The sequence below is a fragment of the Pelophylax lessonae genome (assembly GCF_965119305.1).
Source record: "Pelophylax lessonae genome assembly, chromosome: 2".
NCBI classification, from domain to species: Eukaryota; Metazoa; Chordata; class Amphibia; order Anura; family Ranidae; genus Pelophylax; species Pelophylax lessonae.
In genome coordinates this window covers 6,542,257-6,559,442 of record NC_138769.1, presented here as the reverse complement: position 1 = coordinate 6,559,442, position 17,186 = coordinate 6,542,257, and the positions used below count along the sequence as shown (strand labels likewise).

General features: G+C 48.9%; 1 protein-coding gene across 3 annotated transcripts in view; it reads left to right on the top strand.

The window, feature by feature from the left end:
• Positions 1 to 17,186, top strand: part of AARS2 (alanyl-tRNA synthetase 2, mitochondrial) — a 43,413-nt gene that overhangs the window by 8,855 nt on the left and 17,372 nt on the right. For 2 of the 3 annotated variants that reach the window (XM_082247763.1, XM_082247761.1), the window contains exons 3-8: positions 1,489 to 1,634; positions 3,405 to 3,596; positions 6,566 to 6,710; positions 8,251 to 8,396; positions 10,212 to 10,320; positions 16,351 to 16,389. In XM_082247763.1, coding sequence (XP_082103889.1) covers positions 1,489 to 1,634; positions 3,405 to 3,596; positions 6,566 to 6,710; positions 8,251 to 8,396; positions 10,212 to 10,320; positions 16,351 to 16,389 — 777 coding nt within the window. The remainder of the gene's footprint in view (positions 1 to 1,488; positions 1,635 to 3,404; positions 3,597 to 6,565; positions 6,711 to 8,250; positions 8,397 to 10,211; positions 10,321 to 16,350; positions 16,390 to 17,186) is intronic. The other variant, XM_082247762.1, reaches the window with a different exon arrangement.

Sequence of the window (17,186 nt, the reverse complement as noted above, 5' to 3'; positions counted from 1 at the left end):
GATTCAGGAAGGAGACCAACCCACAGAGCTTCAGTCTCTCACCAGACATTGCTGTAGAGCACTAACCAAGCCAGATTCAGGAAGGAGACTGTAACGGATCAACCGGCAGCCCGACCGGGCACCTCCGTTGACAGATGCTCCTAGTGCTTCCCGAGGGCTCCAAGCACTCCACCAGACACCGTAACCACTTCAGACCCCACAAACCGCTGCAGCTTGGTTAGGGTCTCGACGTCTCCTACCCACCCTGGACCTACGACAAGGCCCCAGGTTCCCGTGGGTGAACCTCTCTTTCCCCAGAGAGTGCAGCAGAACAAGCTCTTACACAAGCTCTTACAAGAGCTTAGTGATTATCCAAGGGAGTATGGAAGACCATAGCAATCCCTTGTAGCATATTCCCCCAATAAGAGACAGAACTCTAGATTGAGGGTGAACTATGTCTCAAATTTATTGAACAAGAAACAGACTTTTATACAGTTTTCCCCCCACAAGGTTACCGCCCAGGTGGACCTTATTGAGAACAGGCCCTGACATTAGAGGTCATTAACATTTAATTAAAGGTCATTTAACAATGAGACAAACCTTAACACAATACACATTCCATTTCAATACACAATATGGAAGCCTGTCTGGCATGCAGGGACATGGAATACACACATTATCTAGGAGTCAGTCTTCATGGCAATTGTCTATAACAGTCTAAGTCTCCCAGTGTAAAAAAGGATTAAATCTTCATATTTCTATATGAAGATATTGCTGACATTGAAGTACAATACACATTAGCATCACTTGTAAATACAGACCCCATTTGAGGCAATCCAAACCATAAAGTATCTGTTTTTTACTCATAGTGACGGTTAGTACAATCACAGAGACCCACCACCCAAAGAGCCTCAGTCTCTCACCCAGATATTGCTGTAGAGCTCCGACCACCCCAGATTTAAGAAGGAGGCCTGCCCACTCAAAGAGCTTCAGTGTCTCACCAGACATTGCTGTAGAGCGATAAATACACAGCCCACACCAAAGTGGCCCTGACACAGAGCGGGCAGCCAATCCTCTATTTCTGTGATCAGGGGGCCCCTCTGGCCTCATGTTGTGGATGAACCTCTTGCTCCGGGTCTCCTGCTGTAGTCATTCAAGGTTTCTCTAGGTGGTCCGGGATGGCTTTGTGCACAGCAATGCTGTAAAGAGCCATTATCAGGCCTCTGCCTTGAGACGTCTGGCCCGTTCCCTCTGACTCCTCCCAATAACAAGGTGACTACACCCTCAGATCCGCCATTGCTTGGAGGTGGAATCTCCAGAGAATGTGAGAATCCCGGAAGACAACAAATGAGCCTCCCTACCATGTCTGTGGGTTTTATTGAGTCATGTGATCTGATGTCTGGTTATTTATCAGGCAGCCCATACCTAATATATCATTATCTATTGTGTGTTTGCATTCTCCATATGAGAGTACCGTTATTGTCCCATCACCCCTCTCTCCATCCTCAGGAGGAAGCGTGCCACATGGCGTGGGAGCTGCTGACTCAAGGGTACCAGATCCCAGCTGATCGCCTCTATGTGACGTATTTTGGTGGAGATCCGAGGTTAGGCCTCTCCGCTGACGAGGAGACCAGAGAGATCTGGCTCAGCCTGGGGTAAGTACAGAAAATGTGGGCGCTCAGTGTGCAGTACAGGCCACATACAGGGACACTGTCTACACTGGGTCTTCCTGCAGCAGAGAAAGGAGCGGGGGGCAAAGCTGTAAGATTAGGCAACCCCAGCATGCTTCTAGCTGTGCGGTCAGGGACATGGACTGGGGCAGTGAGCTGTGAGATTAGGCATCCCCGGTACTCCTACATGTGCACTGAGGACTGGAGGTGTGGTGTGATTGACAGAATTATCGCTTCCCTCTCCTTGATGGTGTATGTATATATTTGAGTGTACCTGGGACTGCATAGAGACACGTGTCATGAAGGCATCCTGGGGTAATAGGGTGACATACAATGCTTTGGGGTTGCATGGTGCTCTGGGGGGTCACTGAATGACACAGGGTGCTCTAGGATCAGTGGGGTAATAGGGTGATACAGGATACTCAGGGTGCTCTGCAGTCACAGAGGGTCACTAGATGATGCAGGGTGCTCTGGGGTAATAGGGTATTACAGGATACTCGGGGTACTCTGGGGTTAGTGAGGTAATAAGGTAATACAGGGTGCACTGGAGTCTCGGGGTCACTAGATGATGCAGAGTGCTCTGGGGTAATAGGGTGATACAGGATACTCGGGGTGCTCTAGAGTCTCGGGGGTCACTAGATGATGCAGGGTGCTCTGGGGTAATAGGGTGATACAGGATACTCCTGGGTGCTCTGGAGTCTGGGGGTCACTAGATGATGCAAGGTGCTCTGGGATAATAGGTTTAATACAGGATACTCTGGGTTTAGTGTGGTAATAAGGTGATACAGGGTGCTCTGGAGTCTGGGGGTCACTAGATGTAGGGTGCTCTGGGTTAATAGGGTGATACAGGATACTTGGGGTGCTGTGGAGTCTCGGGTCACTAGATGATGTAGGGTCCTCTGGGGTAATAGGGTGATACAGGATACTTGGGGCGCTCTGGAGTCAGGGGGTCACTAGATGATGCAGGGTGTTCTGGGGTATTAGGGTGATACAGGATGCTTGGGGTACTCTGGAGTCTCGGGGTCACTAGATGATATAGGGTGTTCTGGGGTAATAGGGTGATACAGGATGCTGGGGTGCTCTGGAGTCATGATCTCACTAGATGATGTAGGATGCTCTGGGGTAATAGGGTGATACAGGATACTTGGGGTACTCTGGAGTCTCAGGGTCACTAGATGATATAGGGTGTTCTGGGGTAATAGGGTGATACAGGATACTTGGGGTACTCTGGAGTCTGGGGGTCACTAGATGTAGGGTGCTCTGGGGTAATAGGGTGATACAGGATACTTGGGGTGCTCTGGAATCTCGGGGTCACTAGATGATGCAGGGTGCTCTGGGGTAATAGGGTGATACAGGATACTCGGGGTGCTCTGGAATCTCGGGGTCACTAGATGATGCAGGGTGCTCTGGGGTAATAGGGTGATACAGGATACTCGGGGTACTCTAGAGTCACAGGGGTAACAATGGATGCTCTGGGGTCACATTGGATGACACGGGGGTGCTCTGGGGTTATGGGGTGACACAATGGGGACTGGGGCACAGATTAATCATAGAGGTGTGGTAATTGCACTCCAAGCCATGAGCCACAATTTAAAGTCACCAGCAATTAGGGGAACTTTCTCCTGATTGGCTGCAATGCTGGCCCTGTGGGTGGAGCCCAGACAGGATAAGAGAATAGGTTGGTTTATTCTGTGTGTGTGTTCTTACATCCGTCTCTGTCCACACAACCTGTTATCTGTTCTCTGTCACTCGCAGTATTCCACCGTCACGCCTGCTGCCCTTCGGTCTGAAGGATAACTTCTGGGAAATGGGGGAGACGGGCCCCTGTGGCCCCTGTACAGAGATTCACTATGATCACGTGGGTGGCCGGAACGCCTCGGCTCTGGTGAACCAGGACAGTCCAGATGTTGTGGAGATCTGGAATCTGGTCTTCATGCAGTATAACAGGTCAGTAGTGACAGCCGGATGTCAGTGCAGGAGGTCAGCACTGGGTGATCAAAGACTGATCTTACTGGGGACCAGTACTGAGGATGTCACCGATAACTAGATAGCCCCAAAGTATGTGGTTACCTCACCATAACAACCACTATATGGTCCAAAGCATGCGGTCATCTGACCATCACACATATTATATGGCCTAAAGTATAGGGTCATCTGACCATCATACCTATTATATGGTTCAAAGTATGGGGTCATCTGACTATCATACCAATTATATATGGCTCAAGGTATGGGGTCATCTGAGTATCATATCTATTTTATGGCCCAAAGTATATGGTCACCTGACCATCACACCCATTATATGGCCGAAAGTAAGGGGTCATCTGACCATCACACCCATTATATGGCTTCAATTATGTGGTCACCTGACTATCACACCAATGATACGACTCAAAGTATGGGGTCATCTTACCATTATATCCGTTATATGGCCCAAAGTATGCAGTCATCTGACCATCATACCCATTATATGGCCTAAAGTATGGGGTCATCTGACCATCACACCCTTTATATGTAAAGTATGGGGTCATCTGACCATCATACCCATTCAATGGCCCAAAGTATGGGGTCATCTGACCATCATTCCCATTATATGGCCTTAAGTATAGAGTCATCTGACCATCATACCTATTATATGGCCTAAAGTATGGGGTCATCTGACCATCAGACCCATTATATGACCTAAAGTATGGGGTCCGCTGACCATCACACCCTTTATATGTAAAGTATGGGGTCATCTGACCATCATACCCATTAAATGGCCCAAAGTATGGGGTCATCTGACCATCATTCCCATTATATGGCCTAAAAAATGGGGTCATCTGACCATCATTCCCATTATATGCCTGAAAGTATGGGGGTCTATTATATGGCCTAAAGTATACGGTCATCTGACCATCACACCCATTATAGGGCTGAAAGCATGCCGTCATCTTACCATCATACCCATTATATGGCTTTAAGTATGCGGTCACCTGAACCTCACACCCATTATATGGCTCAAAGTATGGGGTCATCTGACCATTATACCCATTATATGGGCCAACTATATTGTGCTCTTCCGACCTTGTGGTAACAGTGTGGTGAAGACCCTTTTTTGTTCCACCATGACTGTGCCCCCCCCCCCCCCCCCCCCCCGTGTACAAAGCCAACTCTATAAAGACACTGGTGGTGACCAGTTTGGTGTGAAGGAACTCTAATGTCCTGTATCGAGCCCTGACCTCCTTCCCACTGAGTACCTTTTTTTGGTCCGATGTGTAAGGCCCGATGTGTGAGCCAGGTCTTCTGGTCCAACATCAGTACCTGACCTCACAAATGGCTACAGATTTCCACAGACATCCTCCAAAATATTGTGTAAAGCCTTTCCAGAGGAATGGAGAATGTGTGTCATCCATTTCTATCACAAGACAGCCAATGATGCTCTTATAAACACCCCCTTATGCTCAGAACTCCCATGCCCATGATTTAGCTCCAAGGAGGTGAAGTGAAACGCGTTGTGGACCTGGTCTGGCTGGAGTCCGGGCTGAGGCTGCAATTTATCTCACTTCATGCACATGGATCTGCTTCATGATGTGCGGCTTATGGATTTTTTCCTTTGACAGGAATGGAGGAGGTCATACTCACAAAGGGGGGCAACTCCATATTAATTGCCATGAGGGGAGGGGTCAACTCTATATGAATAGCCATGAAGGGAAGGGTCAAGGCCATATTAATGGCCATGAGGGGAGGGGTCAATGCCATATTAATGGCCATGAAGAGAGGGGTCAATGCCATATTAATGGCCATGAGGAGAGGGGTCAACTCCATATTAATGGCCATGAGGTGAGGGGTCAACTCCAATTTAATGGCCATGAGGGGAGGGGTCAACTCCATATGAACGGCCATGAGGGGAAGGGTCAAGGCCATATTAATGGCCATGAGGGGAGGGGTCAATGCCATATTAATAGCCATGAGGAGAGGGGGCAACTCCATATTAATTTCCATGAGGGGAGGGGTCAACTCCATATTAATGGCCATGAGGGAAATGGTCAACGCCATATTAATGACCATGAGGAGAGGGGTCAACTCCAATTTAATGGCCATGAGGAGAGGGGTCAACTCTATATGAACGGCCATGAGGGGAGGGGTCAAGGCCATATTAATGGCCATGAGGGGAGGGGGCAACTCCATATTAATTTCCATGATGGAAGGGGTCAACTCCATATTAATGGCCATGAGGGAAATGGTCAACGCCATATTAATTTCCATGAGGGGAGGGGTCAACTCCATATTAATGGCCATGAGGGAAATGGTCAACGCCATATTAATGGCCATGAGGAGAGGGGTCAACTCCATATTAATGGCCATGGGGGGCAAGGGGCAACTCCACATTAATAGCCATGAGGGGAGGGGATCAACTCTATTTTAATGGCCATAGGGGAGGGGTCAACTCCATATTATTAGCCATGAGGGGAGGGGTCAACTCCATATTATTAGCCATGAGGGGAGGGGTCAACTCCATATTAATAGCCATGAGGGGAGGTGTCAACTCCATATTAATGCCCATGTGAAAGGGGCAACTCCACATTAATAGCCATGGTTCTGGAGTGGAATGTCCAACCAGCTGATATAGGTGTGATGGTCAGAGGTCCACAAAACCTTCGGCTATATAGAGTATCTGTTGGTGTTGGGTGACTCTATCAGTAAAGATTTCACTAGAAAGAAAAGGGCGGGAGCCGCCCAGATTCCTCCACCTACACACATTCTAGCCCTCATAGTGGAGAACATTGGGACATGGTGTATTACATATGGAGGATGAGGAGCTCATAGAGAACGTTTATGATTTAGGGGGACATTCTTCCGGGGCCGGTGTATTTCCTGTCTGATGTCAGTAATGGTGGGTGTGGTCACACTGACTCTTTCTTTCCCTCGGTCAGAGAGGCGGACCGGAGTCTGAGACGGCTCCCCCAGCACCATGTGGACACGGGGATGGGTCTGGAGAGGTTAGTGACCATCCTTCAAGGGAAACGCTCCAACTACGCCACCGACCTGTTCACCCCCATTCTGGAGGAGATCGAGAGGGTGAGCATTGTGTGTGTTCCCTGTGACTATACCCCTAGTGATGGTGTGACCATTGTGTGTTCCCGGTGACTATACCCCTAGTGATGGTGTGACCATTGTGTGTTCCCTGTGACTATACCCCTAGTGATGGTGTGACCATTGTGTGTTCCCGGTGACTATACCCCTAGTGACGGTGTGACCATTGTGTGTTCCCTGTGACTATACCCCTAGTGATGGTGTGACCATTGTGTGTTCCCGGTGACTATACCCCTAGTGATGGTGTGACCATTGTGTGTTCCCTGTGACTATACCCCTAGTGACGGTGTGACCATTGTGTGTTCCCTGTGACTATACCCCTAGTGATGGTGTGACCATTGTGTGTTCCCTGTGACTATACCCCTAGTGATGGTGTGACCATTGTGTGTTCCCGGTGACTATACCCCTAGTGATGGTGGGACCATTGTGTGTGTTCCCGGTCACTATACCCCTAGTGATGGTGTGACCATTGTGTGTTCCCGGTGACTATACCCCTAGTGATGGTGTGACCATTGTGTGTTCCCTGTGACTATACCCCTAGTGACGGTGTGACCATTGTGTGTTCCCTGTGACTATACCCCTAGTGATGGTGTGACCATTGTGTGTTCCCGGTGACTATACCCCTAGTGATGGTGTGACCATTGTGTGTTCCCGGTGACTATACCCCTAGTGATGGTGTGACGGTGACCATTGTGTGTTCCCGGTGACTATACCCCTAGTGATGGTGTGACGATATGGGGTCACTGTGTGAGATGGGATGATCTGGGGTCACTGTGTGAGATGGGATGATCTGGGGGTCACTGTGTGGGATAGGATGATCTGGGGGTCACTGTGTGAGATGGGATGATCTGGGGTCACTGTGTGGGATGGGATGATCTGGGGTCACTGTGTGAGATGGGATGATCTGGGGGTCACTGTGTGAGATGGGATGATCTGGAGGTCACTGTGTGAGATAGGATGATCTGGGGTCACTGTGTGAGATAGGATGATCTGGGGTCACTGTGTGAGATGGGATGATCTGGGGTCACTGTGTGAGATGGGATGATCTGGGGTCACTGTGTGAGATGGGATGATCTGGGGTCACTGTGTGAGATGGGATGATCTGGGGTCACTGTGTGAGATGGGATGATCTGGGGTCACTGTGTGAGATGGGATGATCTGGGGTCACTGTGTGAGATGGGATGCTCCTATGTCCCCAGTGTCTTTAGTGACCCCCAGAGCATTTTGTGACTCCAATGCACCCTGAGCACCTCCAGTGACCCCAGTGTCGGGTTTGCCCCTGTAACCCTTATACGGTCTCTATCAGTGGATTGGAGGCCTGGAGGTGACCCTTGCATTGAGTTCTATGAGAGGACGGGGGTTTGGTGGTATTTTTCCAATGCTGTACACTTCCAGTGACTCCGCCCACCTCCATCAATGACCTCAAAAAATGATTTTATTGTATAAACATTCTATTCTTTATAATGTCAGACATGTGATGTAGTAGAGGGTGCTGGTGACATTGATGTCTGTGATTCCTGGGCAGGGCTCGCAGGCTCCTCCCTATGGGGGCCGGCTGGGCAGAGAGGACACCAATCACGTGGACATGGCTTACCGGGTGGTGGCGGATCACATCAGGACCCTCTCTGTGTGTATCGCTGATGGGGTGTACCCGGGTATGGCCGGAGCAGAGTGAGTACCCCGAATGATTGTTACTTTGTATCTCTGTGATTGGACGGGATATAGTAATGGATACTTTTATTTGTAACATTTATGTATTACATCAATTCGTTTGTAGCTCTGTGATTGGATCAGGATATGATAATGGATAATTGTAACACAATAATGTGAATAAGATGCTATGATGAGTAGTGTCTGTGATGGAATGATCCTGTGCTGTAATGATCCTGTGATGTAATGATCCTGTGATGGAATGATCTGGTGATGTAATGATCCTGTGATTTAATGATCCTGTGCTGGAATGATCCTGTGATGTAATGATCCTGTGATGGAATGATCCTGTGCTGGAATGATCCTGTGCTGGAATGATCCTGTGATGAAATGATCCTTTGATGTAATGATCCTTTGATGGAATGATCCTGTGCTGGAATGATCCTGTGCTGGAATGATCCTGTGCTGGAATGATCCTGTGCTGGAATGATCTTGTGAAGTAATGATTCTGTGATGGAATGATCCTGTGATGTAATGATCTGGTGATGTAATGATTCTGTGATGGAATGATCCTTTGATGTAATGATCCTGTGATGTAATGATTCTGTGATGGAATGATCCTTTGATGTAATGATCCTGTGATGTAATGATTCTGTGATGTAATGATCTGGTGATGTAATGATCCTTTGATGTAATGATCCTGTGATGGAATGATCCTGTGATGTAATGATCCTGTGCTGGAATGATCCTGTGATGTAATGATCCTGTGATGTAATGATCCTGTGATGGAATGATCCTGTGCTGGAATGATCCTGTGATGTAATGATCCTTTGATGTAATGATCCTGTGATGTAATGATTCTGTGATGTAATGATTCTGTGATGTAATGATCCTTTGATGTAATGATCCTGTGATGGAATGATCCTGTGATGTAATGATCCTGTGCTGGAATGATCCTGTGATGTAATGATCCTGTGATGGAATGATCCTGTGCTGGAATGATCCTGTGATGTAATGATCCTTTGATGTAATGATCCTGTGATGGAATGATCCTGTGCTGGAATGATCCTGTGATGGAATGATCCTTTGATGGAATGATCCTGTGCTGGAATGATCCTGTGCTGGAATGATCCTGTGATGTAATGATCCTGTGCTGGAATGATCCTGTGCTGGAATGATCCTGTGATGTAATGATCCTGTGATGTAATGATCCTGTGATGGGTGATGGAATGATCCTGTGATGGAATGATCCTTTGATGTAATGATCCTGTGATGGAATGATCTTGTGATGTAATGATCCTTTGATGTAATGATCCTTTGATGTAATGATCCTGTGATGGAATGATCCTGTGATGGAATGATCCTGTGATGGAATGATTCTGTGATGGAATGATCCTGTGATGGAATGATCTTGTGATGTAATGATCCTGTGATGTAATGATCCTGTGATGGAATGATCCTGTGATGGAATGATCCTGTGATGTAATGATTCTGTGATGTAATGATTCTGTGATGTAATGATTCTGTGATGGAATGATTCTGTGATGGAATGATCCTGTGATGTAATGATCTTGTGATGTAATCATCCTGTGATGTAATGATCCTGTGATGGAATGATCCGGTGATGGAATGATCCTGTGATGTAATGATCCTGTGATGTAATGATCCTGTGATGGAATGATCCTGTGATGGAATGATCCGGTGATGGAATGATCCTGTGATGGAATGATCCTGTGATGGAATGATCCTGTGATGGAATGATCCTGTGATTTGATGATCCTGTGATGTAATGATCCTGTGATGATAAGTAGGATGACATTCCGTCTCCCCGTCCAGGCTGGTACTGCGTCACATCCTGCGCAGAGCCGTCCGCTTCTCCTCTGAGATCCTCCGAGCCCCCCCTGGCTTCCTGTCCTCCCTGGTGCCCAGCGTGGTGGAGATCCTGGTGAGTGTGGTGTCATTGATTCCTCATATATGGGATTCCTTTACTAGTAATAGTGTTGTCTATAGTGTGGAGACTCAGCAGCTTGCACAGACAGAAAGGGCTACAAGGGCTGGGACAGTGATAATAATGGGGGATGGTAACTACCCAGATATTGGCTGGTGTAATGGCACTGCTGGGACAGTTAAAAGGCAAAAATGTATAAACCTATTACAGGACAATTTTATGGTGCAGTTTATTGAGGCCCCCACTAGGAATGATGCTCTGCTGGACCTGGTAATCTCAAACCATGCAGAGCTTGTAACGGATCCCCAATACTCCGGCTGGGTATATCTGTTGTCAATCTCCCGGTAACGCTGGCTGCTGCTGGGGAGAGAGACCGATTGTCTCTTCTCCCTTTAGGTCCTGCTGCCGCTGGGGAGTCGGATCAACTGTCTCGACTCCCGGTAACGCTTCCTGGGGCTGGGTGGTGGGACCGACCGTCTCCACTCCCAGTACGGTTGGCTGCTGCTGGGACGAGGGACCTACAATCTTCTCTCCCGGTAACACTAGCTTCCGCTGGGGAGAGAGACCGGTTGTCTCTTCTCCCTTTAGATCCTGCTGCCGCTGGGGAGACGGACCGACTGTCTTGACTTCTGGTAACACTTCCTGGGGCTGGGTAGAGGGACCGACTGTCTCCATTCCCAGTATGGTTGGCTGCTGCTGGGATGAGAGACCTACTACAATCTCCTCTCCCGGTAACGATGGCTGCCACTGGGGAGTTGGACCGACTGTCTCGACTCCCGGTAATGCTTCCTGGGGCTGGGTAGTGGGACCGACAGTCTCCACTCCCAATACTGTTGGCTGCTGCTGGGACGAAGGACCTACAATCTCCTCTCCCGGTAACGCTGGCTGCCGCTGGGGAGAGAGAGACCGGTTGTCTCTTCTCCCTTTAGATCCTGCTTCCTCTGGGGAGTCGGACCAACTGTCTCGACTCCTGGCAATGCCAGCTGGTGCTGGGTAGTGGGACCGGCCATCTCCTCTCCCAGGGATGCTTGCTGCTGTTGGGATGAGGGACCTACAATCTCCTCTCCCGGTAATGCTGGCTGCCGCTGGGGAGAGAGACAGGTTTTCTCTTCTCCCTTTAGATCCTGCTGCCGATGGGGAGTCGGATCAACTGTCTCGACTCCCGGCAACGCTTCCTGGGGCTGGGTAGTGGGACCGACTGTCTCCACTCCCAGTACTGTTGGCTGCTGCTTGAACGAGGGACCTACAATCTCCTCTCCCAGTAACGCTGGCTGCTGCTGGGGAGAGAGAGACTGGTTGTCTCTTCTCCCTTTAGATCCTTCTGCCGCTGGGGAGTCGGACTGACTGTCTCGACTCCTGGTAACGCTTCCTGGGGCTGGGTGGTGGGACCGACCGTCTCCACTCCCAGTACTGTTGGCTGCTTCTGGGATGAGGGACCTACAATCTCCTCTCCCAGTAACGCTGGCTGCTGCTGGGGAGAGAGAGACTGGTTGTCTCTTCTCCCTTTAGATCCTTCTGCCGCTGGGGAGTCGGACTGACTGTCTCGACTCCTGGTAACGCTTCCTGGGGCTGGGTGGTGGGACCGACCGTCTCCACTCCCAGTACTGTTGGCTGCTGCTGGGACGAGGGACCTACAATCTCCTCTCCCAGTAACGCTGGCTGCTGCTGGGGAGAGAGAGACTGGTTGTCTCTTCTCCCTTTAGATCCTTCTGCCGCTGGGGAGTCGGACCGACTGTCTCGACTTCTGGTAACGCTTCCTGGGGCAGGGTAGTGGGACCGATCATCTCCACTCCCAGTACTGTTGGCTGCTGCTGGAACGAGGGACCTATAATCTCCTCTCCCTAGAACGCTGGCTGCCGCTGGGGAGTCAGACCGACTGTTAAGACTCCCAGGAATGCTTCCTGGGGCTGGCTGGGTAGTGGGACCGACCGTCTCCACTCCCATTACTGTTGGCTGCTGCTGGGGTGAGGGACCTACAATCTCCTCTCCCAGTAACACTGGCTGCTGCTGGGAAGAGAGAGACTGGTTGTCTCTTCTCCCTTTAGATCCTGCTGCCGCTGGGGAGTCAGACTGACTGTCTCGACTCCTGGTAACGCCAGCTGGTGCTGGGTAGTGGGACCGGCCATCTCCTCTCCCAGGGATGCTTGCTGCTGCTGGGATGAGGGACCTAAAATCTCCCCAAGAGTTACCCAGCTAATAACTTGCTCTGCATCAAGGGCCTGCTGCCAGACCAAGTCTTATAGGTGTTTGTAGTCCTGTTCCAACTCCCACTCTAGGGCAACTAGGTGGGTGCGGTCTGGTCCCAGCTCAATAGCTCCTGGGAACAGCAGTATCCTTTGCCTGTAGTAATATTTAGCCCAGAACTGCGACTCCACAGGACTGCCAAAATCATCATCCTCCTCCATGGCCTTCAACAACAAGCCAGGGCCATCATAGCTGTCCCCCTCTGGCTGAATGCCATCTGCCAACCAAGTGTCTCGCTGAACTGCGTACCACCATTGTGCCCGGTATGAGTCGTCCAGCATCATCTCTCTCTGGACCAGGAACTCAAGGTGCCTTACCCACTCCCAAGTGAAGTAAGCTGTTCCTGATATCCTCGTTGCTGTACATTCATCCTATGTTTTTTATACTTCAATTAAAGTGATTATTTCGGAGTGCTGCTATCCAATCTACTTTTTCCATATGCCTTACCCACTCCGTCAAGGGTTGCTCTCCCAGGATCAACATCTGTTGGCTCACTTGTTCCTGCCAGCGATGCGCTGTACTTTGAATCTTCTCTTTCCGTCGAAGCTGTGCTACCTCCATGGACTCCTGCCAGAGTTCTCACATTACATACTCCCTCCAGGACACCTCATCCTCGGCTGACCTAAGGCTCTATTCCTGTGCCAGTATGTCTTGTAGTCTCCACTGGAACTCCACCTCATATGGGGACACTGCCCGGGGGGCTAGCTTGCTCCAGCTCCTGAGTTCCCCTTTAGACCGAGACACTGCTGGGCTCCTCACTGCATTCCTGGTTCGGGATCTATTCGGGAGAAGAATCCCACGGCTTGCCACCAATGTAACGGATCCCCAATACTCCGGCTGAGTATATCCGTTATCAGTCTCCCAAATCCCAAGTGAGGTAGTGATTATAGCTCCCGGTTCCCCAAACATCAGCCTAGACTTGATGAAGGGTAAAATTAATCTCTTTCCAATTAAGCCCCGGAGGATTTGGCTGCTCAAAGACCAGGTCCTATTTTGTGATTCGGCGCTGCGTGAATTTAGCAGACAATTGCGCGGTCGTGCGACGCTGTACCCAAATAAAATTGATGTCATTTTTTTCCCACAAACAGAGCTTTCTTTTGGTGGTATTTGATCACCTCTGCGATTTTTATTTTTTACGCTATAAACAAAAAAAAAACGACAATTTTGAAAAAATTATATTTTTCACATTTTTTTATATGAAATTCTCAAAAAAAAAGTAAAAATCTAAATTTTTTAACATTTTAGGCCAATTTGTTTTTTGCTACATATTTTTGGTAAAAAAAATCCCAATAAGTGTTTTTAGATTGGTTTGCGCAAAAGTTATTGCGTTTACTAACTACAGGAAAGATTGATGTCATTTTTATTGTTTTTTTTTTTAACTAGTAATGGCGGCGATCTGCGTTTTTTTTTGCGGGACTGCGACATTGCAGCGGTCAGATCGGACCCCTAACTGACATTTTTTACACTTTTGGGGGTACCAGTGACATTACTACAGTAATCAGTGCTATAAATATGCACTGTTACTGTAATAGTGACACTGGCAGGGAAGGGGTTAACTTTTGGTGATCAGTGGGTTTAATGTATCCCTAGGGGCGTGATTCTAACTGTGGGGGGGGGGGGGGCGTGGCTTGTGATGTAACCACAGAGACATACGATCCTACATAGCAGGATCGTATGATCTCTGCAGTTACATCAGGGAGAATGACAGGCGGCTTTGTTTATATCATCCGCCTGCCTTTCTCCCTCTCCAGCGGGAGATCGCGAGTGACCGGCGGACATCGGAGCCACCGGTCACACGTGCGGGGATCACTGCGAACGAGCGGGGGCGGGAGCGCGCCTCCGGCGGTGCGCACTCGCCCCATGCAGGCTCCTGGGCGAGCGACGTAGTACTACGCCGGTTTGCCCAGGAGCGGCTGACTGCTGCAGTAAATAGTCGTACGGTGGTCGGCAAGTGGTTAATCCAGGCTTAATGGCCCACTTTTATACAATACAGAGACACAGTAAATGGCTTTCTCTGACAGGACTTACTCCCAGCCCCCAGTTACGCCCAGGCGCTCCGGTTCCTTCAGTCCCTGCCGATACTAACATTCCAGGTCCATACAACCCAACGGTCCATACCAACTGATAAGAAAAGATACTACACTTAGCCAAAAGCCTGAGAAGCCTCCAGAGGTGGTTCTGACCAGCTCAGTAGAAAGTCCTGGATTGTTTCCTGGGTGTACAGAATATAAATGGGTAATAATATTTATAGGTAAAGGTGATCCAGGGAATATCCGATTGCCTCTCGGGGGATCAGGAAGGAATATTTTCCCCTGCTGTAATAAATTGGATTATGCTTTGTTGGTGTTTTCCCCTTCCTCTGGATCAACTGCGGGTATAGGATTGTGTATAGGGGATTGTATGGTTGGGGCGGGTATAGGATTGTGTATAGGGGATTGTATGGTTGAGGTGGGTATAAGATTGTGTATATAGGATTGTATGGTTGGGGCAAGTATAGGATTGTGTATATGGGATTGTATGGTTGGGGCGGGTATAGGATTGTGTATAGGGGATTGTATGGTTGGGGCGGGTATAGGATTGTGTATAGGGGATTGTATGGTTGGGGCGTGTATAGGATTGTGTATAGGGGATTGTATGGTTGGGGTGGGTATAGGATTGTGTATAGGGGAATGTATGGTTGGGGCGGGTATAGGATTGTGTATAGGGGATTGTATGGTTGGGGTGGGTATAGGATTGTGTATAGGGGATTGTATGGTTGGGGTGGGTATAGGATTGTGTATAGGGGATTGTATGGTTGGGGTTTTTTTTTTTTGGTTGAACTAGATGGACTTGTGTCTTTTTTCAACCTGACTAACTACATACAGTATCTCACAGAAGTAAGTACACCCCTCGCATTTTTGTAAATATTTTATTCTATCTTTTCATGTGACAACACTGAAGAAATGACACTTTGCTACAATGTAAAGTAGTGAGTGTACAGCTTGTATAACAGTGTAAATTTACTGTCCCCTCAAAATAACTCAACACACAGCCATTAATGTCTAAACCGCTGGCAACAAAAGTGAGTACACCCCTAAGTGACAATGTCCAAATTGGGCCCAATTAGCCATTTTCCCTCCCCGGTGTCATGTGACTCGTTAGTGTTACAAGGTCTCAGGTGTGAATGGGGGGCAGGTGTGTTACATTTGGTGTTATCGCTCTCACTCTCTCATACTGGTCACTGGAAGTTCAACATGGCACCTCATGGCAAAGAACTCTCTGAGGATCTGAAAAAAAGAATTGTTGCTCTACATAAAGATGGCCTAGGCTATAAGAAGATTGCCAAGACTTCGAAACTGAGCTGCAGCACGGTGGCCAAGACCATACACTAGCCGAAAAATCCTTCGGATATCTGTCATTTGGTCGGTTCGTTGGTTTTTCGTCCAGTTAATGGGCACCAATAGAAAATCAGTTTTATCTTTTCAGAGCTGAAAAATTTAAGGAACAGTTTGGAGAATTCTGCCGAACAAACGATAAATTAAAAGGTGAATGTGTTTCTTGCCCGAACTGTTTGCACCGCGTATATGTGACAAAATGAACGAAAAACTGATTCATTTATATCTGTGAGATACTGTATGTCTGATATTGTAACGTGGGTCTCTTATATTGTAATGTGGGGCGTGTTCTGTAGTAATGTGGGGCGTGTTCTGTAGTAATGTGGGTGTGTTCTGTAGTAATGTGGGCGTGTTCTGTAGTAATGTGGGTGTGTTCTGTAGTAATGTGGGTGTGTTGTGTGTTTTGCAGGGTGATGCTTATCCTGAACTGCACAGAGAGAAGTCACAGGTCAGTCACTGGAATGAGATATCAATTAATAGGTATTGGCCATCTTCCCAGCATGCTCTGCACACCATGGCTCAGTGTTCTTATTGTAAATGTTTATGTTCAGCCTGTCAGTCCCCCCCCCCCAGTATAAATAGGAGAGGTATACAGGTTATCAACTCTACTCTGCCCCACAGAACACAGCCCATCAGTACCCAACCTTTTAATATACAGCCCCCCTGTGCCCATTCCCTCTCTACCTAGCCCCGCAGTGCCCAGCATCTCAGCACCCAGCCCCTAAATATCCATCCTTCAGTACCCAGCCAATCAGTGCCTAACTAATTAGTATCCAGACCATCAGTGCCCAGCCCTTACATACCCAGACCATCAGTACCCAATTCCTCAGTAAAAAGGCCTTCAGTACCTAGCTCATAACTGCCCATTCCTTCAGTACCCAGTCTTCTGGTACCCAGCCTTTCCGTACCCAGCCTCCTGGTACCCAGCCCCTCAGTACCCAGTCTCCTGGTACCCAGCCCCTCAGTACCCAGTCTCCTGGTACCCAGCCCCTCAGTACCCAGCCTCCTAGTACCCAGCCCCTCTGCAGCCATCCTCCTGGTACCCAGCCCTTCAGTACCCAGCCCCTTAGTACTCAGTCTCCTGGTACCCAGCCCCTCTGTCCTCAGCCTCCTAGTACCCAGCCCCTCAGTACCCAGTCTCCTGGTACACAGCCCCTCTGTACCCATTCTCCTGGTACCCAGCCCCTCTGTCCTCAGCCTCCTAGTACCCAGCCCCTCAGTACCCAGTCTCCTGGTACCCAGCCT